The sequence below is a fragment of the Thermobia domestica genome, chromosome 8 (genome assembly GCF_964235325.1).
Source record: "Thermobia domestica chromosome 8, izTheDome1.hap1.1, whole genome shotgun sequence".
NCBI lineage: Eukaryota > Metazoa > Arthropoda > Insecta > Zygentoma > Lepismatidae > Thermobia > Thermobia domestica.
Window position 1 is genome coordinate 109551939 of NC_137461.1, and position 24937 is coordinate 109576875.

At 35.9% G+C, this 24937-nt stretch overlaps 1 protein-coding gene across 1 annotated transcript in view; it reads left to right on the forward strand.

Annotated features, from left to right (window-relative positions):
• LOC145693141 (eukaryotic translation initiation factor 4E type 3-like) overlaps positions 1-23136 on the forward strand; it is a 32074-nt gene extending 8938 nt beyond the window's left edge. Inside the window, exons 2-4 of the mRNA XM_081768876.1 lie at positions 5935-6163; positions 15331-15553; positions 21662-23136. Of these exons, the coding sequence (XP_081625002.1) occupies positions 5935-6163; positions 15331-15553; positions 21662-21732 (523 nt within the window). The 3' untranslated portion in view covers positions 21733-23136. The remainder of the gene's footprint in view (positions 1-5934; positions 6164-15330; positions 15554-21661) is intronic.
• The last annotated feature ends 1801 nt before the right edge of the window (positions 23137-24937 follow it).

A 24937-nucleotide genomic window follows, 5' to 3' on the forward strand; every position in this document is an offset into this window, starting at 1 on the left:
CAAATTTGCAAAACAAATAAACAGAAAGGATAATATTAATCAAATAATCATAGTAATGAATAATGAGGCTTGTTTTGCAAAAGTTATATTGAAACTGGAAATTAATGAACAACTTATATTTTTAATTACACGAATGCTGTTATATGTGTTATTACTCTTAAAATGACGGTGAATACTACAAGCATATGATACGACATTTAAAGAAATACTTTTGCAGCTTCCCGAAACATGTTCGCTGCCGTTAAGTACAGTTTTCACTTTCTTGGAATACATCAAAACTCAGCAATACTTAGAGCCACTCCACATTTCAGTTATACAAAATAATCCTAAAACCTATAATTATGCTGAATTCACTAAATTTAATTGTATATACAAAACTGTATATGTACACCCGTAAACTCGTATGTTACACTGCAAAATTAATATTCCTTACTGAGCTCCTTCGTGGCTAAGCGGTTAGCGTACGCGCTTTTGACGTGGGAGACCCGGGCTCGATTCGATTCCCGGGGATGCTCAGGTGGTTCGGACTCCACGTTGATCATTAAGTCCACGTCTCATATAACTTCGCTGCTGAACAGGATGTTAAACTGAAAAAAATCAAATCAAAATATTCCTTATTATTAGAAAAAAAAATACATTTTAGGAACTGTTAATTTTTGTGTAATTAAAGAATAACTTTTGAAGGACTTCTTTTCTTGCGAAATGTTATCTCAATTAGTTCCAGAGCGGCTGACTAGTATATCGAGCCCTTGCAAGAAGAAATGAAAGTACGCTGGAATTGTGGCGCTCCAATAGGTTAATTTTTGGGCTATTTTTAGTGGCAGTTCAAACACAATTCCTGTAGCTTTCTTAATTCCACGGGAAGACAACCAATACGTACTCATAGAACGACAAATATTTTATGGCACCATTTTTATTCTATGAACCAATCATACATACAAAACTTTTTATTTCCAAATGAAACTATATACATTAATGGGTAATTTCAAAAAAGTAAGGTGGGGGGGGGGGAACTGCCTCTCCTAATCGCTGCCCATGACTTCAACAATAAAACTGTTTATTTTACATTGGAAAATATTTATGTCGTATAAGACGTTTTGAAACATTTATTTTATAAAACACGAATTATATATCTTTGTTTTAAATTAATATATTTTGTGTTCATATTTGGCAAACGTCACTGAGGCTCCTGGGATGATTCGATCTACATTTGTTCGTTTGTCTGCCTGTACCACTTATACTACAGGGTATCACTTTCGGTCTTTTAAGTTTAAATTTTCAGGGTACAAGCATGAGACACACTAAATTTCCTGTATAGATTTTGGCAGCATACCAACGTAAAATTTCAAAATGGCGGCCATTCTTTTTTTTTTTTTTTCAAAATAGCGGATATCCACGCTACAAAGTGCAATTTTTGGTCTTTTTAAGTTGACATGTTCAGAGTAGAAGCACGAGACACTCTAAATCAGATGTATATACTTTGGCAGCGATCCAACGTAAAATTTCAAAATGGCGGACGTTTTTTCAAAACTTCAGTGAATAGAAAATTGTTGTGACAATTGTGAGAAGTTATGACAATGATAGTCTTAAAATATAAATCACATTTTAACACTTTTACCCCAAAAACCTTGAAATATTTCGAAAAAACCCAATTAAACTCGAAAATACCCGAAAAAACCCACATGGGCCCAGGTGGGTTGGGCTTTTATTTTTTTTAAAAAAAAACGGGTTTTTTCAAACCCTGGATTCGTGCCACTTAGCCGTTATGTTGATTCCTTGCACTGTTAGGCGTAGTTTCACAATAAACTTACATGCTCATGTTGCAGGTTTTTTGCTGCGGACTACTATTAAATCAAATGTAAAATCGGACAAGCCATCCAATCTTGACTTAACCCACTACGCACACAAAACAAGAACAGTACAAAGTCAAACAAGTCTTTTAGTTCTGTCTTAAATGTCTATGCACACTCAAAATATTTATTTTGCCTTTTGGTGTGTGAATGCTCAGTTTCATATCTCCCTTAGATATGTAATTACGACTTTAGCCGATTAAACGCAAAAGTGTAAATTCTTTCTTTTAAACATAAGACCTTGTCAAAATCTCAATTTCTGTCTTTTTGACTTGAGAAATGCGTACTAATTGATAATGTGTGTGCAAACTGATGTGGCATGAAAATTATTATGTACTATTCTATTACCATATATCGTATTATATGCAATTGTTGCATCAGGAAATTCACATGTACGGCCTTAGAATGGTATATTAAGATAGGAATAGCATGAATGAGTGCAGATTCACTTTAGGACGATTTCCCATTACGGATATATTTACGCGTCTAGACATAGGCTATAAAAACGGCTCTGCAAAAAACACGAACCAATGTGTGCCCACTAAAAGCTAGAATGCTATGTAACTGAGTCAGGGTAGAGGCCATCAGAGATTGAAAGGCGGTCCAAGGGATATTTTATTTGCATTAAATTTTATCTCATTCCGTTGTTACACTTTGGATATTGGCAAAGTATATTACCTAGATTTTAACCAATTGAGAAGAATAAAATATAAAAGAAGAAATATCAAAATTACTAACCTAGGTCGAGAGATACATCAACCATCACATTACGTAATATTGAACTCATAATATTAGGCCTAACTGATATGGTCGTACTTTTTCAGATCTCTCCATTTATAATAGTATTGCAATGTCGTAAATGACACATGTAATATTATAAAAGTAATTTATCATTTCATCTTTATTAATTAAAACAAAGTGATTTTTAATTTATATATATATATATATATATATATATATATATATATATATATATATATATATATATATATATATATATAATCTGGTGTAGTAAAAAGTAATCCATTATTTTGGCATGACATTGAAGGCTTGACTTACCATAGTTAGAATGATCCGATTTAGGTCACATATGCGCCGTTTTGTTCGATAACGTGTTGCCATTTGGAAGGTAATATCATGATGCCTCTCTCATTGAAGCCCTTGTCCGTAGTGGCAAAAAATTGAGACAGTCGATTTTCACAAGTCTCTCTTGAAGCGACTTTTTTCACCAGAAAATGTGTTCGCCATGAACAGGAACAGATGGTAATCACTCAGTGCCAGGTCCGGGCTATAAGGTGAATGCATAAGAACCTCCCAACCAAGCTCCCGGAGCTTCTGGCGAGTCACTATCGATGTGTGTGGCCTGGCGTTTTCCTGGTGGAACACAATGCCTCTCCTATTGGCCAAAGCTGGCCGCTTCTGGGCAATTACTGCCTTCAGACTGTCCAATTATTGACAGTATAGTTCCAAGTTAAGGATTTGGCCGTAGGGGAGCAGCTCATAGTAGATAATTCCCTGCCAATCCCACTAAACACACAGCAAAACCTTCCTGGCCGTCAATCCTGGCTTGGGCACCGTTTGCGCCGGCTCGACCGCAACCGTTTTCGCGTGATGTTGTAAGTGATCCAGTTTTCATCGCCAGTCACCAACCGCTTCAGAAATGGGTCGATTTTGTTGTGATTCAGGAGCGATTCGCAGATGGAAATTCGGTCCATGAGGTTTTTTTGCGTTAACTCGTGTGGCACCCATACATCAAGCTTCTTTTTATATCCAGCCTTATGCAAATAGTTCCACGTGGTTTTTTGTGCAATGTTTAGCTCTTAGGCAATTGACACAGTGCTTACATGACGGTCGGACGCGACAATGTCCATGATTTTATCGACATTTTCGACACTTGGCCTTCCAGTGCGTGGTGCATCTTTGACGTCAAAATTACCGAAACGGAATCGACGAAACCAAAATTGCGCGTGATTGGCTGTTACAGTATCAGGATCATAAACACTATTCACATTTGCAGCCACCTGGCTTGCGTTTTTGCCTTTATCGAAGAAAAACTGTAAAATATAGCGTATTTTTTCTTTGCTAGTGTCCATTTTGACTCGCGCTCACACAACACTGAGTCAACTCATCACAACTATCTGAAAAGTGTTTGTAGTACGCAATCTCATCGTTTAAACGCCATCTTGTTGAACCCGATCGGACTTATACAACGCGAGATACAGATCACTGAAGCCATCTATTGGCAAAATAATGGATTACTTTTTACTACACCAGATATATATATATATATATATATAATGAGCGTTTTATGGAGTATTGCCTCGCAGTTGGCTTAAATCCTAGAAATGCGATGCAAACGCAAAGTTGTATCGCGAAATGTAATGCAACTATGATGATAGGTTATTATTGAAATAATTATTTATGCAGCAGAAAACAATCAGTCATAGTCTGATATTCATGACAGAACGGAACGCTCTCGATCTTGTATACAGTTAAAGTTCACTGAGGAATTTCCTCGAAAGCGCGACGGTTTTCTTTGTGTCTGTTATTGTCTATGGAACTGATGAAGGAATCATATCCGCTTCGACACTTTATTCTACCTGTAGAGGAAGCAGCTCAGTGGTCTCGAAATCCAGTAAGACCCGGAGTTTACTTTTTTCAAACGAGATTGCTAGCTAATGGGACTTCCTTCTATCCTGGTTGTTTCTAGCATTGGCCCAGATATATAATTAGTTTTGCTGCGTTCTCCTTACTCACTGTAAGCAATATGAGTTAGGAAATGAACATTTGTTGGAAATTAAACTTTTTATTATTATTTTTTTTTTTTTTGTTATCGTTAAAATGAAGGTTCTGCGTGGACTGCGTAATTCAAGTTGTTACAATACAAGCTACCAGCTTAGACAGATTGTACCTTTTATTTTCCTGCTTTGCTTTTCATTATCACACTAGAGTGTAAAAAATGTTTATTTCTTGTCTACGTAAAATAATGATAATTTCTTTCGCTGTCGGAAATGCGATTCAAAACTTATAAACTGCGATGCAAATTTAATTTTGTTTCGCATTTTGCTAGGCAAAAAAGGAAAGAAAAAAACCTGGTATATATATATATATATATATATTTGTAAAATTCTGGTTTTTACGGATTATAGGTCGAGCTAGGTTGAATAATTGAGCTCCCGGAATTGACTCCCACTACCGGTTTATTTACAGGTTTTTAAAATAGGTTACTATAGTATTTATAAATACTAATATACATTTTTTAATATAAGGTTTTGGGTAAATACAGATGTCCCTCGACAAGGCGGCCTCAGGAAGGAGTTCTCAATAGCGAGCTACGTGAGTGGTTGTAGAACACACACTACTCCACAGCAAGTAGAGGGGTTAATGTTCCGTTAAGGCTCTGCTGCAAGCCCAGGCCGGGTTGTAGTTAAGGAACTGTTAGTTCCACTGCAAGCTAAGGCTTTGGAGTAGGGTAAGTGCGTTTTAGACCCCACTGCAAGTCTGTAGAGAAGAGACCAAAAAAGTAATGATCTGCCGGCTGCGTTCTATTATCTAGGCGTTCTGGCGGCTGTGGTGCTGCTGCTGTCCTATCGTCGTGTGCTTGGTAGGAGCAGCCAGTAGTCCGTTGTTTGCTTCTTATAGTAAATTTACGTGGTGCGTAGTACTTTGTCATAAATTCATGTGGTGATGTTTAAGAACAAGAGCGTAAAGTATTGTTTGTATACCGTAGCACGTGGATATTTTCAAGGAAAAAGGTACAACGCATCATAAGGCGCTTTTGTAGGTCAGTAGTGAGTTTAATTTATACATACTTTTATTAACAGGGCTCGAGAAATTCCGCGCATCAGGTCGCCACGCCAACTGGAAATACAAGACTCGTACCTAGTTAATTTAAAGCCAAATCATGTACGCCTGCATCTAATTGGATTTGTATGTATGGCGCCTAGGTCAGAAGAAAATTTTTCTGTCACTGTTTATTTAGCTACCATGATATTGAGAATATCAAGTAAGACTGCAGTAGATCATATATGTATATTCTAATTTATTTATTTTATTTTATTTTATTTTTTAATGCAAATTTTAGCGCTATTCGAGGTACAACTGCAGCAGAATTCACTGCCAAACTGAAGAAGATCTATACGGTTTCGACAGTACAAAGTTTTTGGAGTGTCTACCACAATATCCCTAGTGTTACTGAGCTTCAGCTGAGATGTAGTTATCATCTTATGCGAGAAGAGCGACGTCCCTTATGGGAAGAGTCCTACAATATGAATGGTGGTACTTGGAGAATGAAGTGCTTGAAAAAAGACACCGTAAGTTGTACATCTTAAATAGACTTTCTATTTTTAAAGGTTATTTATAAATAATTAATAGTTTTCGTATTCTGATTTTCGAGGCTGTTTTATTTCATTGTGAAAACTTAAGATTTTTTCTAAGAGAAGTGAATTACGTATAATTCCGTTGAATATTAATCAGTTACTTGATTAACTCGAGTATGCTTGGTTTTATTTATACATTATTTATCCAACTAATCCGTGCAAACATTGAAAAGTTTGTCTACTTTCTTGCTAAGCCGAATGTACTTTAATACTTATAAACACAATTTTAGCGTAGGTGGAAAGTTCAGCTGGATCGATGCACACGGCCATCTAGCGTATTACATTCACAGTACATAGTTTTCGCATTGTCAGTTGTACAGGGTGGCAACAAACCGTTAAAAGTCAGGGAATTCTGTAAAGAGTCAGGGAATTTCGAAGAATGAAATTTTATAAACATTTAAAATGAAAATCCTAAAATTATTTCAGATGTGTTTAATGCTTCTTTTTTAAATTGCCAACTTCAAACTTATAAACTTAATGAACTTATATTTTCACCTAGTGATGTGTACAAACTTAGATTCTGTAATTGTGCACATCATCTTTTCGTACAATGGTATATCATATTGGTGAATTTCCGAAATTCAGTTGGGTTAATAAACCCAGTAGTAAATTCATTTTCGATACACACACAATTTCAACCTTTTTTTTAAATATCGGAGTTCCGTCGTGCATTAGTGAAAGTAGCTAATCACTCAAATGAAGGGACTTTGGAATACAGTTACTTGTATTTTAGTTTCAGTGCTTTCATTGTAATATATTTTAATTCGAAAGTACTTATGAGTTAACGAAAACTGCTAATAAAGTTGCACATCAGCGTATGCATTGTGTTAGTACTGTGTGGATACCCGGACTAATTTTATTAGACTCTTGATCTTTAAGTATGGTATATATCTACAGATACCAAACTGTACTTACTACTTTGTGCGTATAATGTTATACATTTAAAGCTACGTACTTAATACTTTTCCCTCAATAGTTATACATTTGTAATGAGAGGCTATATTAATGCGTATCACAATTTTTTTTATTTTTTTTTTTTTAAGTATTGTTTATTCTTATTTTAAAATTATTTTGACATTAATGAATGATGCAGCAGTTTGCGAATATTTTTGGTGCGTGAGTTCAAGTAAAATTTCCGTTTCATCTCTTTGTAATGATTCTTTGAGTCAAAGTTTTGTATGGGTTTTCATTGCCAATACGAGATGTTCAAAATATAATAAAACAAATATTTCTTCAGACAAGATGTGTAAAACTGGAATGTAAGTTTGAGAGGGGACACAAAAATTGTTTTGGGGGTTAGAGGTGTGCCATGGGAACCACCCCTCTCCAAAAATACGTAACAAAGACGGGATTTCTTTATTGAGCAATTCACAGTGGGGGAAAAAAACTTAGAATTTTCGATTCAAATTATCATAAACTAATATTCACTTGTTTCCGGTACACTGCGAAAGTAACGAATTTTATGATGTGCAGTTTCTGTTTTAATGTTGACATCTTTATACTTTTGATATAGGAAAATAAAATGCTAAATGGAGTCTCTCATCATATTCATGTGGTGCTGGTCTATATGTAATTTTTCGCCAAAATCCGTGAGTTTGGGAACTAGGGAAGGAAACAGGTTCGTTCTTGCAGATGGTTCATTATTACCATGTCTTAGTTGAAGGAAATTGATCCTTTGTTCTACATCAGCTACTCAGTAATTACCATCTCGTTTGTGCGACGTTAAACTATGATTTAATGTGAAGTATAAATGTTAAGCAATGATCTTTCGTCTGTTATTAATCATAAGGCACTTTAGAGAATTTTGAAACTACGAATTTGCAAATGATTGACTTCTTTCACACGTGGAAATAATGTTCCGGGAGATGATTTAATTTTTCTGAGAAATAAGTTGTTGTTTGCTCGCTTTCTGGTATGGGAAGTAAGTTCACTTTCATGATAATATTCGTTTCTGGAAAATAGAATTTTGTAAGTACCCAAATGTGCGAAACTAATAGTTAATATAAAATAATAAAGACATTATTACGAGAAATTCTAAATGAATAAATAGCAACGTGAGAATGACTGTATACGCTTTATTATCGTGTTTAAAGAGCGTGATCCCGTTTTAGTTATTCATTTTCACTTCGTAGAAACTTAAGAATGCTTAGATGCCTAAAGTAAACACGAAAACTGACTGTATCCCAAAAAGCGAAAGAAGTAGCAAATGCAAGTTGCTTTGATGCCCTTGATCGAGGTAGTGCACGTGATAAAAGAAAAAGAAAAATATTTTATACAACTATCAACAGGCTTTTATTTACGACAGCATATTGTGTAGATAGGTAATCGAGAAGCGGGAAGAGGGGCGGGAGGTGCATAGTAACAGCTTTCTGCTGCTTTAAAGTGGTGGTTTCAAATTGCAGAGACAGAATCTAAAGTGAAGGGGTGTTTTATTTTTGATGTTGAGCGTTCGTTGTACCTAGTGTTTCTGTATTGCAATAACAAGCATGTCAGTTTCCAAGTATTCCAAGACTACGTTCAATTCTTCCTGATTGTTAAATAATTATCATGGATTCGAAAAGTAACAGGTGACAAATTTTCTGCTGACTGGTACATTTTGCCGGAATATCTTTTCGCTGAGTAACTTCGAACAACAAGCGATAACAAGTCACTCTATATATGCTTTTTAACAAGGTAGAAATCATGTGTATTTGATCGCGTTCGTCTCAATATTAGGAACAACTAGTGCCTTTATGAATCAAAACAAGTCAGTGCCTTCTTTCTATTTGTATCTTGTCTGTACAGAACTTAGAAGTTTCTGGTGATGTTGCGTGCTAAAATGTGGATTCTACGATGCAGGTGGGTATGAGTTCGGGAACGAAACAAAGTAGTTTACAGAAATTGTTAGTAAAAAATAGCATTACAAAAGCAAAATTACTGTGGTGTATTCAAAGTGTCATGATACACGTCAATGCTCACTGCTGTTAAAGATGTCAAAGTTTGTAAACTTACTCTCCCAGACAGTGCAATCGCCTGGAAAACGCAGCTTCAACGTGACAAAATAGTACACACACTTTCATTTAAGGTTATCACCATACTTGGGAAGTTAACTAATTCAGTTGTTGAAGGAGATATAAATGTGAGTACGGTGAAAGGGCAAGTGTGCATGTGTTCCTAGGTAGTTCTGAAGCTTCTGATCTTTTAATCGCTTTCAAAGAGACGAACCGTCGAACTTAAAAATGGTAATTCAAATTTCAGTAGATGACACCAATGTAAACTTTACATGTCTGCATACATTCTAGTCAAAGATCAAGACTCACCAAATGACCATGTAATACTTGATATAGGAAGCTGTGGTTTGCTTACTTTGCATGGGATATTTAAGGCTGCAGTTGAGGCAACGAACAAGAGAATCGTGAACTTACTTAAGGATATTCGAGCACACCGTGCCAGGTACATCTGTAGACTCAAAAAAAGTTTCTTTTTGTTCTGTATTGGCTTGAAAATAGTAGATTTGCTCAGCGAGTCATTGACATTTATTCCTATCTTTTGTTCTAGTAAGGTGTTAGGAAGAATAAAATTCCCATCCTTCAAACTGTTACTTTGTGTCAGGTATGTTGGAAGAAGATAAAATGCTTATTCCTAAACTTTTATTTTTTAAAGCACTTGCTTCAAAAAGAGAATTTTTCACTGCTGAATCCAGATTGACGCTCTTTTCAGTATATTTCTTTACAATACTTTATCGGAATGATTTAAAAAGAAAGATAAAAAATTAAAAATGAAATAAAAAGTGATGCAAAATTTTGTAAAACCAGAAGCTTTTAGTATCTTGAGTTCACGTATACGAATTGATGTAGAAAATGAAGAAACCATACTTCCTGTGAAAAAGGTTGACATTGGTGTTTGCTACACATACTGCCTTTAAGAAATGGTAACCAATAACGGATTTGAACATTTTGGATTTTCGCAAAATTTCATTTAAAGTGTCTTTAGAATTTCTTTCTTAAACTTTTGAAGAAGTCACTTTGAAATTATAAATTAACTGGAGCTCTTTAGTATTTGGATATTAATATTTCTGCAGGATCTGATGTTCGAGTGAGTCGCATGAAATCTTTTAGTTGACCTAGTTGAAAATAATTGGTTAGATGGCAATAGGGCAGATGGAGTGTAAAGCAGTACAAAGAATGTTCGAATCCGTTCAAAGAATTTTGTTCGAATCCAAATTATAAAACAATTATGAGTCAGTATTCTAGAACTGGTCAGCGTTTGGATTGGGTGACTTTCGGCTAAATAATCCGAATACTTCAGAGTGCATTGATTTCTCTCATGAAAATTCAATCTAGAAAAAGGATTTTCAGTCATGCACAGTGTGTATCAGATTATTTAAAAGAACAAACTTCAGTAGCACACAGACTTGTGTATGATATACAGTAGCTTCTTCTGGTAATCTTGAGAAGCTATCTGTAAGGAAATCCGTGATTCATTATGCACAAGATGCTCATACTCGTTTTGCAGAAACAACAAGTCAACGGCGAGAGGAAGAGAAGAAGAAACTGAAGACAGGAAAATAAAGGTCATTCCAAACAAGCTTGAAGTTCAGAAGACTAAAATAATATAAAATATTCGCAATATTGATGAGGAAATAAAGCATTTGGAAAAATGAAATGAATTACTATTGATTTCTTTTTTTCCTAAAAATATATCGTTAATATAGAACAACCAGTTTTATGTACATGAATCCATACTTTTTTGGTGAGTGTCTCACTGTGACTTTTCCTTTCATATGTGACGAAACTTTCATCATGTTACAGATTAAAGTTTCAGGAAAGATGTTTATTTTCTTAGTTTATGCAGGAATTTCTATAAGGTACGTATTCTGTAATTTCATAATAAAATACGTAGCATTTGTTTTTATATTACTGATTGTTGTAATTAATTAGGGAAGAAATATGTTATCGTTGCCATATTTTTTTAATCTTGTTTTTCCATAAACATGTGAAAGTCTGTGTGGCTAATTGCATATCAGTATTTTTTTTTTTTTAATGTCCTGAAAAACCGGGAAAAGTCAGGGAATTTATTCCTGTGAATTTTGTCACCACCCTCTCACACTTTTAGCGCCAAGTGAAGAACTGTTCTCTGAAGTTTAGGAAAGAGATGGAAGGATAACTGGAATATTAGAGTGGCACCGTAACGAAAGGAAGCAAGCAAGCTACGAATGCCTGTAGGTTACAGTGATAAAATAAATGCTTGCTGCTTACGCCACAACAATGGAACGTGGCAAAGCTGGAATGCGGATTTTCAAATGTTAATGTGAAGGAATAATCATTCTTGCAATGTTTGTAATTGCACGAGTTAACTTGGGTTAATATTACTTTTGGTTTATAGTATTATGGTGTAATCTGAAGTAAAAATATACAATTTAGTTATGTATTTGCATATATGTCTGACGTATATATATATATATATATATATAACAGAAAAAAACAGTTGAAAATGCATTGCCAGAACGAACTTAAGAAGAATGGAGAGATGAAGCGGGAAGGATAACTGTCATTGTTCCTAGATGTAAATCTTTTTATCCGCACCTCCTTCCCTTTCTCCCAAAAATTAGCAAAATATCATCTCTCCATGACTTCTCGAGATAAGACTGCTTAAATATCTAGAAATTCTAACTTTTTTGGTCAATATCTGGGGAACGGTGGCCAGTTGGCCAGTAGACAGTTAATCAGTGGTCACCGATTAATATTTGCTACCAAAATGTTCACCATCCTCTTAGGTATTGATCAATACCAATATGATTTCTGTGTGACTTACGGTTCTCGGGATTTGGCTCCTTAAATCTCCCGAAATCGGAACTATCTTTTGGCCAATATCACGGGAGCGGTAAGTCATAGAGAGATGATATTGGTGTTAATCAATCCCTAATAAAATGTTAAACATTTTCGTACCGATATTAATTGATGGTCACTATCCAACTGGTCACTGGCCAAACCAGAGGCCAGTTGGACAGTGACCGCCGGTTACTATTTGGTACCAAAATATTTACCATCTTCTTTGATATTGATCAACATCAATAGCATCTCTCTACAACTTATGGTCCCCGAGCTATAGCTCCTTAAATATCTAGAAATCGGCCATTTTTTGGCCAATATCACGGGAACGGTAAGTCATAGGGAGAGATGATATTGGTGTTAATCAATACCTAAGAGGATAGTAAACATTTTGGTACCCGTATTAATTGATGGCGACTGGCCAGTTGGATAGTGGCCACCAGTTACTATTTGTCACCAAAATATTTACCATCCATTTAGATATTGATCAACACCAATATGATCTCTCTATGACTTACGGTTCCCGACATATGGCTGCTTAAATCTCTGGAAATCGGCCATTTTTTGGCTAATATCTCGGGAATGGTAAAAGGGAAGCGAAAAATTTAATCACTTTCTCTGATAGTTTTTGATGTTCTATCGAATGCAGGGTTCAAAATTGAAAAAAAAAAATAATAATCACAAATAATAGACAGACACACAGACATAGAAAATTCAGTAACGAACTTTTTTGTGTAAGAGAAGTGGTTAATTAATAGAACTACAAAGAGGTCTGTATATTCATTCTTAAAAGGTGGGAACAGGTAAAGAGTGATAGTCTCTAAAAGGTTAGTGGTAATTTGACCTATTCCTTGAAAAGGGTTATTCTATAATTAATTTGCAATTTCATTTCATCATTAACACAAACGTATTGTATTAATAATTCTTGACATATTTCACTTTAAAAACCGATGAATCATTTATTATCAAGACTGCATATTGGTTAAAAAACAAGATTGTTTTTCATTATTCTGACTCTCGTACGATAAAGTGGAATAATTGAGCTACCTTAGATGGTAATTTTTATGATAATTTTATGTATAATTCAACCACAAAATCATATCTTTGATATGTTAATATTTATTTCAATATTCACATTTTCTTGGTAGGATTCAAGTTTAAAGTCCCTTTCAGCACCAAGGCTATATGGGACAGGGACCTACAGCCTAATATGAAACTCGAAGGACATGAACCCTTACCGAGAATCGAATGCAGTTCTGTTCGCGCTGAAGGCGCGTACGTTAACTATATAGCCACGAGAGAGAGAGTTTAGATTTTCGGGTTAATAAGTTATTGTGCTCTTTGTATTGCTTAGAGGTAGCAAAGTACCAAAACATCCCAACACTATGCGATAACCCAGTCCAAAAGTTCCACTTCATTTTTGAATAAGGGCACGTAAAGTTTCCAGATGTTATACTGATTTGGTTTTCAAGATTGTTTATAGGCAAAACTGTGCCTGAGCTTTTTACAAGTAATTAAGTTCACGATACGTTACTTCCTTATACTACCCATTTCTCCCTTCCATGCTGTTTCGCTGTTCTGCAAAAAGGTCAAAAATACACGCACATATGTAGTTTTAAAAAATAAAAAAATAAAAATAAAAACCAGAAGTAAAGTTCACATCTTTCTTTTTTCTTTCCTTCGATACAGTCTACTTTAGTTCTATGTGAAGTGGGACGATAAACAGTTTTAGCCATATTTTATAGATAAAGTAGAAATGTAGAGGTGACAGTAGGTGTACTCCTGCGTACCACTAGGACAAGCAGTCTATATATATATATATATATATACAGGTTGACTGGTAATTGGATGCATTCCTTGCAAGGGAATATTCTACAAGTACTTTGGAATATTTTCGCTATATGAACCAGAGTCCGCAAATCTGTAGTTTCTGAATAGTTTGCACATGTGTAATTTCTTTGAAATTTGCCGCTTAACGAGAGGTGCGCGAGACCCACCCTGACCCACTTCCACATATCGTAGAGCGATAAAATTTTGCATGTGCAATCCTGCGTACCTATGTAGGTAATATGGCAATGTACAGCTCGTAAACTCTTCGCCCTTGCTCTGTTATAAGTCTAAACGTGAAGTAAGGTGTAGTGATCCAATATCCATTACTGCACCTCAGAAAGCAGCGTGGCAACATCGCAGGAGTACTTGCCCCTAGGAGATGACTGCATGGTTGGGAACAGATGGAATAAGGATGGTGTGCGGCCAAGAGAAAACGCGAACTATGAAGAATTTCATCTTCATAAGAATAAACACATCACAACCCTAAACTCGGCATAAAAGACAGTATTCCACGATTAATTAACAGTCTTCGACTTCCTTACTTAAATATCTAAAGACAAAGTTGTATAGTACTAATTTGAAATATCATTGACATTGAAATGAAATGAAATCTTTGAGTTTTACGTCCCACGGTTATGCCGGTTAGGCTAAAGGAGACGGTGATGATGAGATATGAGTGAAATGGTGGAATGAAGAAAGTGGGAGGAAACGGGAGAACCCCGAGAAAACCCACGAGTACGGTGTTTGTCCACCACAAAGCGGGGGCTGGAATCGAACGCGGGACCCCAAGCACCAGAGGTGAACGCTCTACCACTGAGCCACCGCGCCCCCACAACATTGACATTGTTTGCAGCCTGAGTTAATGATTGAGTTGAATTAATTTCGAGTTTAACATCCCTTTCAGAATGAGGCTATATGAGACGGGGCCTACTGATTAATGTGGAATCCGAACCACATGAACTCCTGCCGGAAATTGAAGCCAGGTCTCCCACGCCAAAGGCACGTACGCTAACCGCTTAGTTATGAAAGAGCTCCCTGAGTTAATAAACTAATTAATGTTCTCATGTTTGGGCCATCGACTGACCTTCCGAAGCGAATTTTATTATTTCTTAAGAAAAAATCAACATAAACAATATACGATTATGCATCAAGGCTAAGGGAGAGTGTGATGATGAGATAGAGGATAATGGGGGCATGACAAACGTTGGAGGAAACGGGAGAACCCGTAGCAAACCCATGCACATGTTGTTTGCTCATCACAAAGACCACTTGAAAGGAGCCTGAGTCGAAACCCGCATACCGCTAATGCATGCTGCTAAAGAGGTTTCCATCCAGCATGAGGCTTGGTACATTTTGTGCATTGATACGTAGCAATGGCCACGTAGTTATTTTTCTGTCTGTTTACTATATATATTCTATTATGAACAGTATCATTAATAATTTGCTTGTATTATTCTGTAGCCAATGGTATGGAGAGAATTACTGCTAGCAGCCATAGGAGAGCAATTATCAGAGAGCGTGGAAAAAGGAGATGAGATATGTGGAATCTCAGTATCTGTTAGGGAGAGAGACGATTTAGTGCAGATTTGGAATGTAGACGTAACTAAGGCTTCCTCAGCGACTGTGCTGCAAAGGGTTCACAAACTCCTTCCTGATGTTACCTTCCAGGCAGAATTTTACAAACGTAAGTTATTAAAAATATATATGTATACCATGAATAAGAAGACTTAGCTAGTGCTTTCCGTACTCATTTAAAAGGAGTATCACATATGTCAAATTACGTGTACGCTCCTCCAAATCCTAATTGCCGCGCATGAATTTTTCAAAGTCCTTCAAACCAATGGTTGCCAGATGGTCAATCCATGCCAAGTAATAGAGAAAAAAGAGAAATTGCCGCTCGATCTTTTCAAAAAATCTAATTTTTTCATGAATGTTTATATCAGTTTACTTCAAAATCACAATTAATTATTTTTTAAAATATCTCGTAGCGTAGCAGTTTCTGCTACCATTTTGCGTTTTCTCGATTTCAGGCTCTTACGTTTTTGAATATCTCAGCATATATTTATCCTAGCAAATTGAAAATTGCTCGGCGTGACCAACTTTTGCAGACCTAAAACTTTGTCCTCTTAACATTTTTGCCTAAAACCACTTGAGAGGGGGGGGGGTGAAATCAGGGCCTACAGTAGCAACATTTTTGAACATTAAAGACATGTTTGAGAAGAGGAAGCAACTGACGCAGAGGTCTGAATTTGTGTGTGCATCTAGTCCGGGGTCATAGGTTTATATTCAAAAATTTGCAGACCTGTAGCTGTTCCCAAAGCCCTGAAAAAATATCGTAAAGTTAGGGAATTATGCCAATTCGGAATTATGAATTTACATTCCGCAATCAGTGTTTACAGTGACACTGACTGGGGAATGTAGATCAAACGAAAGGACAACAGTCTCCTGCATGAGTTGACAGTTAAAACAAGCATAATCATGTTTGAATATCATTGATATAGCAAACAACAATGAGTACTTACGGACTTTTTGCTAAGTGTTCATTTTGACTTTTCTCGCCTTCTGCTGATAGCGGCATTCTTCACCAGTGCTGCTCTGGGTGATAAGACAGTGAGTCACAACTAGAGGAAAGAAAGGAGCTTGAGAGCCTTGATTGGACTAGCCATTCATCCTACTTTATTTTACTTCACAGCAACGAATTTCCAGTTGAATTTGTGAACAAAACACCTCCTACAGTATGACGTCATTCCTGTCATACTGTAATACTTTGACCCTCTTCTGCTCAAAAACACAAAACGCACTTTGTTGTGTGTTATGCTATACTAAAGGAATAACTATTCCCAAAATTTCAGATTTTTTTAACCAGGCCCATTGGAGATATTGGACAGTGAAATATGCCGAATTGGCATAATTCCCCAAATTTACGATTTTTTTCAGGGCTTTGGGAGCAGCTACAGGTCTGCAAATTTTTGAATATAAACCTATGACCCCGAACTACATGCACACAAAAATTCAGACCTCTACGTCAGTTGCTTCCTCTTCTCAAACATGTCTTTAATGTTCAAAAATGTTGCTACTGTAGGCCCTGATTTCACCCCCCTTCCCCCTCAAGTGGTTTTAGGCAAAAATGTTTAGAGGACAAAGTTTTAGCTCTGCACAAGTTGGACACGCTCAGCAATTTTCAATTTGCTAGGACAAATACATGCTGAGATATTCAAAACAACTTAAACGCCTGAAATCGAGAAAACTCAAAATGGCAGAAGCTGCGTCGCTACGAGATGTTTTAAAAAAATAATTAATTGTGGTGTTGAAGTACCCTGATATAGTATAAACATTCATGAAAAAAAAATTGATTTTTTGGAGATGGTCGAGCGGCACATTCTTGATCACTTAGAATGGATTGACTCATATGTAAAGATAACCAAGAAAGTTCTGTCGCATTTTTCACCCACCACCTTCGAACATCGATATGTCGCCTAAGACATACCTGGAAGATCAAAAATAGTCCCCATCAGCATCGACGACCATCTACCAACGTTCTGGAAGGTCATGAATTCCATCGTGGTAGAAATTGGTGGGCCGTGAAGCGAAGAAGGTATCAAGTGCATTTTGCACCTCTATTAGGAATTTGAACTGGCGTCTTCTAAGGTGATTGTCCAAGGAATGAAACAGATAATAATCGAACGGTGCAATGTCCGGGGATTATGGCGGATGCAAGAATATTTCTAATATAAGGCGTAGAATGGTGTCTCAGGTCATCCTAGACATGTGGGACTTAGCGTTATTCTGTAACAGGAGGACCCCTTTGCGATTCAGAAGTGCTGGCTCTAGAGTTTTGATGACCTTTTCTAGAACACGACTCAAGTGCTGACAGCGCGCAGTTGCATTGATGCTCTGACCAGCTGGTAGCAGTTCCCGATGCACGATGCCGCGAGCAGTCCACCAAACACACATGAGGACTTTCTTCTTGTGCAGTGCTAGTTTCGGCTGTTTTGGAACCCGTTCATGGGATGCTAACCAATGATGGCGGCGCCATGGAGCTTCGTACAGGACCCACTTCTCATCATATGTCAACACCCTGTCCAGAAATGGTTCCGTCCTCAGTCGAGACAGCAAAGAAACACAGGTGTCTGATTGCATTGCCTTCTGGCCCGGAGTCAAATCATGTGGGACCCATCGACCCAACTTATAGTGCTTCCCAAGTTGATGGAGGTGCTGTCGAATGATTTCTCCACTCTCAATGAATTGTAGTCCCAGTTCCTCACATGTCTGAACACTATTCGCCTCAATTGCTGCCTGAAGATCTTCATTTTGTACATAAGTTGGTCTTTCGGCATGTGGTGAGTATTCGAGTGTGTCGTCACCGTCCTTAACCGTCTTAGGTTCGTCGTTTGGAGTTTACACATAAGGCCCTCGGGTCCATTTGGACGCATTATGCATTTTCGTTGCTTTTTTTTTTTCTTTTCATGTGTGTGCTTAAATATTGGAGTAATAAACTATTTTATTTATTTACATGTTATCGTTAAAACATTGAGTTGTGTTCTAAAGCGTTGTACAAAGTGTGAGTAGTTGTGTACATATACGCATGTACAGATTGTTGAAAATATTGTAGTAAACTTATGTTATTGTAGTATTTATGTAGTAAACTTTTGTTCATATTTCTTTCGTAGTTCTATGTACATGTTCTAACATAACAACTTTATGTAATTACTTGTTGAAAATAATTAGACACCAGCAAAAGAATACAAATTCGTTTCAGAATAATGTTATACAAAATACGTATCAGAAAGCTAGAAGTATACATTTTAGCAACCTTTCTGGAAATAATGTGTCCTATCTTTTTATAATTGTACTACCTGAACCTGCGCTCTCTAAACAGCGCATCATTCGTATATGAGCATAAATCTCCTTCATTCCTTACATCTGTACATGTCTCTTTACAGACACAAGTGAAAGACGTATTGATTTTTTTTAAAAAAGCCAAGGGGTATCATAAAGTGGAGACTTTTTTCGATTATTTTTTCTCAATATCTCGCACAGTTTGCAAGATTTGAGCCTGCTTCCGGTTGGAGTTTCTAATTCATGTATGACCAGTGTTTTCTTTCTTCTTGCATGCAGTATGTAATAAGCAAATACATTACATACACAATTAATTATAATGTCAGTTATATATGGTGTTCATTGGGCAAAACACACACACACACAAAAAAAAAAGAAGTTCATCTTAGACTGGAGAAATGGTTATCCTTCCTTTTCCATTATTATTTGGCCATGAAACAAACGCCTGAGACATATGCAACCCCAATATACAACAGTGTAGTGTTGGAATGTATAATGCTTAGGATGTGATGCTTTTTTTAAAAAAAAAATTTCAACACTTCCAATGTACCCGTAAAAATGTAATAAAGAAATAGTGCCCATGTTTTTTTTTTTTTATTAATATTCAATTAGAACTGGACAATCTACATGAAATTTGCAATCGATCAGTGAAAACGTCATCTTTCTAGAGCCTGTAGTTTCCGAGATCTCATTGTCGAAAAGATTGGACACAAACATATAAATGTAGTTTAAAAGAGGTCTAAAGATAGCAGCACAATTCATTTGCATTTATTTCGAAGAAGGCTTATTAAAGTCAAAGGCCTTTGAACAAGAATTTAAAAGGATAAATTTTGTGAAAAATATTTCTTTAAGTAATTTATTTAAAGTACACTCTTTTAAAAATATTTGTCTTTGTTATAAACGTGAAATCACAAATAACCGTAAATCAAAGGTTTGAAAGCTAAGGTTATAGTTTAGAGCTCGGTCGTTCTTAATTCGTACTGTAGCATTTTAATAGATAGATAAGTGCACATTTTTTTTTTCAGTTTCAATGAATTTTAGAATAATAAAATATTTTAATCTATAAGCCCTTGTACAAAATTATTTTTCATTTAATAATTGGCAATTTGAGACATGAGAATACCATATGTCATACCATACCTAATTTACACACAGGCTATGCAGGTATAATTTAAATGATTCTCGCATGTATATTTCTGGCACTTCGTGCAACGTAATGTGCTCTTGTTGTCTGTATTTACACACAAATGACATCGTCCTCTTTTTCTTGATTGAGTATTAGACAATGAGCTCTGTGACTGTTGCAAACTGTATGATTCCTTCTGCTGCACTATGTTCTTTGAAGCTGATGTATGTTTCAAGATGATATGCTACACAGAAAGAAGGGGAAAAACAACATAAAAGCAGGCTGTTCATCATGTATATAACCTGTTGCATGTCTGTCTAATAATCCCAAGAGTCAAACGGACCACATTTCTCGAAGTGAACCTTTCTACATTACTCGGCGGTTCCGCTTTCCAAACAATTGTTGTGTCCTTTGAAAGCAGTGAATTACTCACATCAGTGATTTCATATTCGCTTTCTGCTTCTGACGATGATATGTCATTGTGAAAAGGTATATTATCCGATATTTCTGATGTAACTTCGTCCTCATCTGAATGGAAAATTTCTTCAATAATTCCCACATGTGATAGTGCCGCCATAATCTCACAAACGTATTTCCCTCCAAACAGTGCAAACTTTCATAAGAACCAGTGTTGTCAGTTTAATGAACAGAAATATTCCGCCGAAAGATACGAAATTTCCCAGATTGTTTCAATATTTTCCTCCGAACACAAATATGCACACACATACATATACAATAAATCTGAAAGAGTATGTTCATAGGCAGTTTTGAAACATTATGGTTTATAATGTAAATGGAAGTATTTGAAATATATTCGCAAAAGCATGGAGAGATATAGGCAGTGATGCAACCACAAGGGGGAGCAGGGGGGTTGTCAGACATAAATATATTCATGCAATATATATATAATGAAAGTTATATATATAAAATATTCATAAATGACACCATATTGTCCGCCCAAACGAAAATTTGTTGTTGCGCCACTGGATACAAGGGCTAAGTGAAAGTAAGAGCGCCAGAGTAAAAGAGAGCCTCACTGATCGAATATAATATACAAATGAAAGAGCCTCACCAAAGACCCGGCATATCTTTAGCCCCGCTGCAGCTGCATTTGACCCTAGTTTGAACTTATACAGCATACACGCCCTTGTGACACCCTATGGAGGTCCCATGTTCATTCTGTCCTTACGCAAGCTCACGGTGTAACTGAACTGCCACAACCAGCTAAAATGTTGGATATAACCATACCAACAACTGACCTTCGCCTTATCTCCATTCGCATTCAATTCACGGTGTGAGAGCCAATGGAACGCCGACCTCCACAAAAAGCGACAGAAGTTTCTTGAATATCTTTATATTTAAAATGTATCTGTAAAACATTGAAATCTTTATGAAATCACATTTTGTCTAATACTGTATAGTAATTTCATCATCCGCTAAATACAAGAGGCAGTAAAACTAAAACCCTTCACTCTGGCGTCAAAACAGGTAGAAATTGTAAAATACATCGTGAGGATTGGGCTATGTCAGTGTAGTTCAAGTGTTACCAATATATATATAATCAGCCGATCAAATTCAGGTACTTGATGATATTTCTCAGGAATGGTTATGTTCCCCAAGCTTACGTTGTGGATCCTCTATGATAGACTTATTTTTATGCAGTAGCTTTTATGGCCGAGTGGGAAAGATTGCATGCTGCAGTGAAATTACTTAGGCAAGAAACCGCGAAGAGTTAACATATTTTATACGATGTAATTTATAATTCATATGAATTAAATCAAAACTAAATCTGTTTCTTCTAAGTTTATTATTTATTTTCTTTCGCAGCTCACCAGACTCATCATGCATTCGAAGGGGAAAGGATGTTACAATCAGGACTGACTGCTGGTCAAACATGATGGTAACTGTGTGTAGGAACAAAAGCAAGATTTTTTTAAAAAATACTTTATTAGTGATTATTTCGTAATTTTTGGGGAAGCATTATGAAATTAATTACCGAACAATGACTCTAATTTTAATTAACACGCTGTGATGTGATATGGTTGGAGTATGCATGATAGGTGGAAGATGCTAGTATCGGTTCCTGTAAACGAAAAAAACATTTGCTAGTCAACTTCTTGTAACCATGTGATTTTTAACAACTTGTGCCAGTTATTATCCTGTTCTTTTCTGCAAGATTGAGAGAAAAGTCAATTCGATATCTATTTCATACAAAGAAATACATATAGTAATGGTTTAATATACTTCTTATTAAATTGTATATTTTTAAAGGTACATTTTACTTTGCCATCAGAATTAATTTTGTTAAGGAAGTACCGTTTATATGAAAAGTAATCTTGTAAAGAAAAATGTTCTTGCTAACAATTTTTCAGTTTTTCTATTGCCTTTTGTAGTAAACATATTACTGTATGATAGTGTGCTAGAAAAAAAGAAATCGTGAATTCAATTAATTTTCGTTACTTTGAGAAGCAAAAATAAGGCTTTCAGCTTCCTTAAAATTTACACTCCGAGTGTTGTTTATTTTCCTTTTCATATAGAAAATCAAGTTTCGTTATTAAAAGTTTATAGTGAGAGTGAAAGAGTTCAGATCTTACGTACGTAGCGTACCCGACGTACTTTGAAATTATTGTTCGTTATGTTTTCATGAACAAATAGAACATTGCTAGGATCAGCAACCAAACTAGATAGGTAGTTTCGAAACAAGCTTATTGATAACCAAAGATTTGGCTGGATAGAAAATGTATGATTTTGCCATAAGATAAACGAAAATATTAAGATCGAATGACAGAAAGTGAAATCGCAAGCGACCTGTTGCCTACCCATGGATTAGACTTTAACTCGTTCCTTTCTTTCTTATAAAAGCAATATGTTGGGTAAAGAAAAGTATAGGATACGTTCAAAATAAAAAGTGCCATTTTTGTTTATAATATAATTTTTGGTGCCTCCTGTACAGACACGTTTAAAACTTTCGCTTTAGACTTGGGGTTGAAACAATGAAGATTGAGTGAAAAAAAAAAAATATTTAGAGTTGAGCCATTGTGTATAATTGTACAATTACAGAACCTGCAATAAGTGAATGTAGCAATTGTTTTAAACTAGATTGGACAAATACTGGTTTTTTAATTGCAGTGCGAAAATCAAATGAACAAAAACATGAGGATCAGTTCCTTCTTGTTCTGAGATTGATAATGGAAGTGTCATAACTTTTTTTTCATATACATCACTTATAAAAATTAATTCTGATTCTGTTTATTTTGTTAAGTAATCTATCCTAAGAAATATAATAAATTTTGTGAATCATAGATTGTTTTCTTAATCTTAACTGTATCCAGGGTTTTCTCTCAGGTGGTACGCAAGATACGCAGCAGTAACACGTTTTTTTTATCTGAAGCTCTTTTTAAAATGCAATTTCTGTAGCATCGTTTTTTACGTTTGTATTTTGAAGTGAATGTTCCAATTGAAGTCGAATTGAATAATGGAACAAGAGTGTATCATATTTATTTAAATGATTATATTGATTGTAAATGATTATATTGATTTGACTCAATGTAACAAGAGTTTAGATTCCAAATGTTTACCAGAAATTCTTGGTGAGCTGTAGTTAGTACACAAATTCCTCTTAAATGAAAAAGAACAAGAAGTTCGTCATTTCAGTTATTATTTTCAGGGCGCAGATATGCTACTTCCTCTAAAACTACAATATCTTACAGCGCTCTGCTTGGACGAACTGTTGTTGTTTGACAGGATAGTAGGACCTCCTGTAACATAGTTTAATCATTTGGTTCAGATTCCACGTTAATCAGTAGTGTCGCCTCATATAGCCTCGCTGCTGAAAGGAGCGTTAAATTTAAAATCAACTCAACTCAACATAGTTTGTGAACTGATGGTTGATTCGAGGTCGTCGTGCTGAGGTTGATACCAAAAGTAAATAGCGGTCTGAAGATGACGAGGTATGTATGGTATCTTAAGAGAGTGTCCGAGAAATCCTGAAACTGACATAATCAACTTTTCGACCCCTTTGCCGATTGAAGATGCCCCGCCAATCTTTTGGAACAGAATGAAAATAAGCAGCCTCCTATACAGCTACCAGATCCGTTTGCAGATCTCATCCTTGACTTTGGACCTTGAATTTGAGGATGTACAGTTGCCCCACCTCCTTCCGATGACCTGTTTGTCCCTTTTACATTGCCCAGCTACGAGGAATTCACCTTCTGGAACATTTACGCATTCAAGAGTCTTGGTATTTTTTTCCGGATTATTAGGGTTTCTGGCATGATTTAATATAACTACTTAGTGGTATACCTGATCCTGAAGACAATCCACGAGAAGATGAGATGGAGCAACAGCAAGATGTTGAAGGCGATGATCGTCACACTGAAGATTCCGCAGAAACCTTCTTCAGTGTCTACTTGACGGAACGCATTGTGTACCAGTATATAAACTTTGCTTTCCCAGGTAAGTTTTGCTATGTGCCTTCGGTGACTCATAATCTGTTTTTGGAAGCGCCACGTGTCATACGGAGAACACGGGAATCTCGTCTTCCAGTAATTCATGCGATATGTATATAAGTTTGCTGTTTACCACTCATTTTAGCTTTGGAACTTCTTGTATACAATAAAAGACAAATTCTGACCAAACCATATATTAACTAATAATAGCGTTACAGTTTCGGCAAATTAACTTTCCCTTCATCAGACACATTATGAAATACAATTTCTAAGATTACAGCTTATATACTTCTTAAAATGAAAGGTGGTTATATCTATGAATCAGATTTGTCCTATCATTTTTGACAGTTTTTAATTAATTACATATGCAACTTTTAATGATCCAACTTTCACTTTTGAGAAACACAAACTTTTAATTGGCTATCTGTTATTCGGTACATTTGTTTTTACCTCTTCTTTCTTCTCTGCTTTATCCAATATCTTCCTCCATACATCATGTTAGTAGAGTTAGTTTTTTCAGAGAAACAAGCAATTATGGACAAAGAAACAAGATAAGAAGAAAAGCTGCGGCAATAGTGAGGCAGAATATGAACAAGAAAATAGGGACTCTTACAAAAGAAGAGAAAGAAGGATTGAGGAGCTTAAGAAGAAGGAA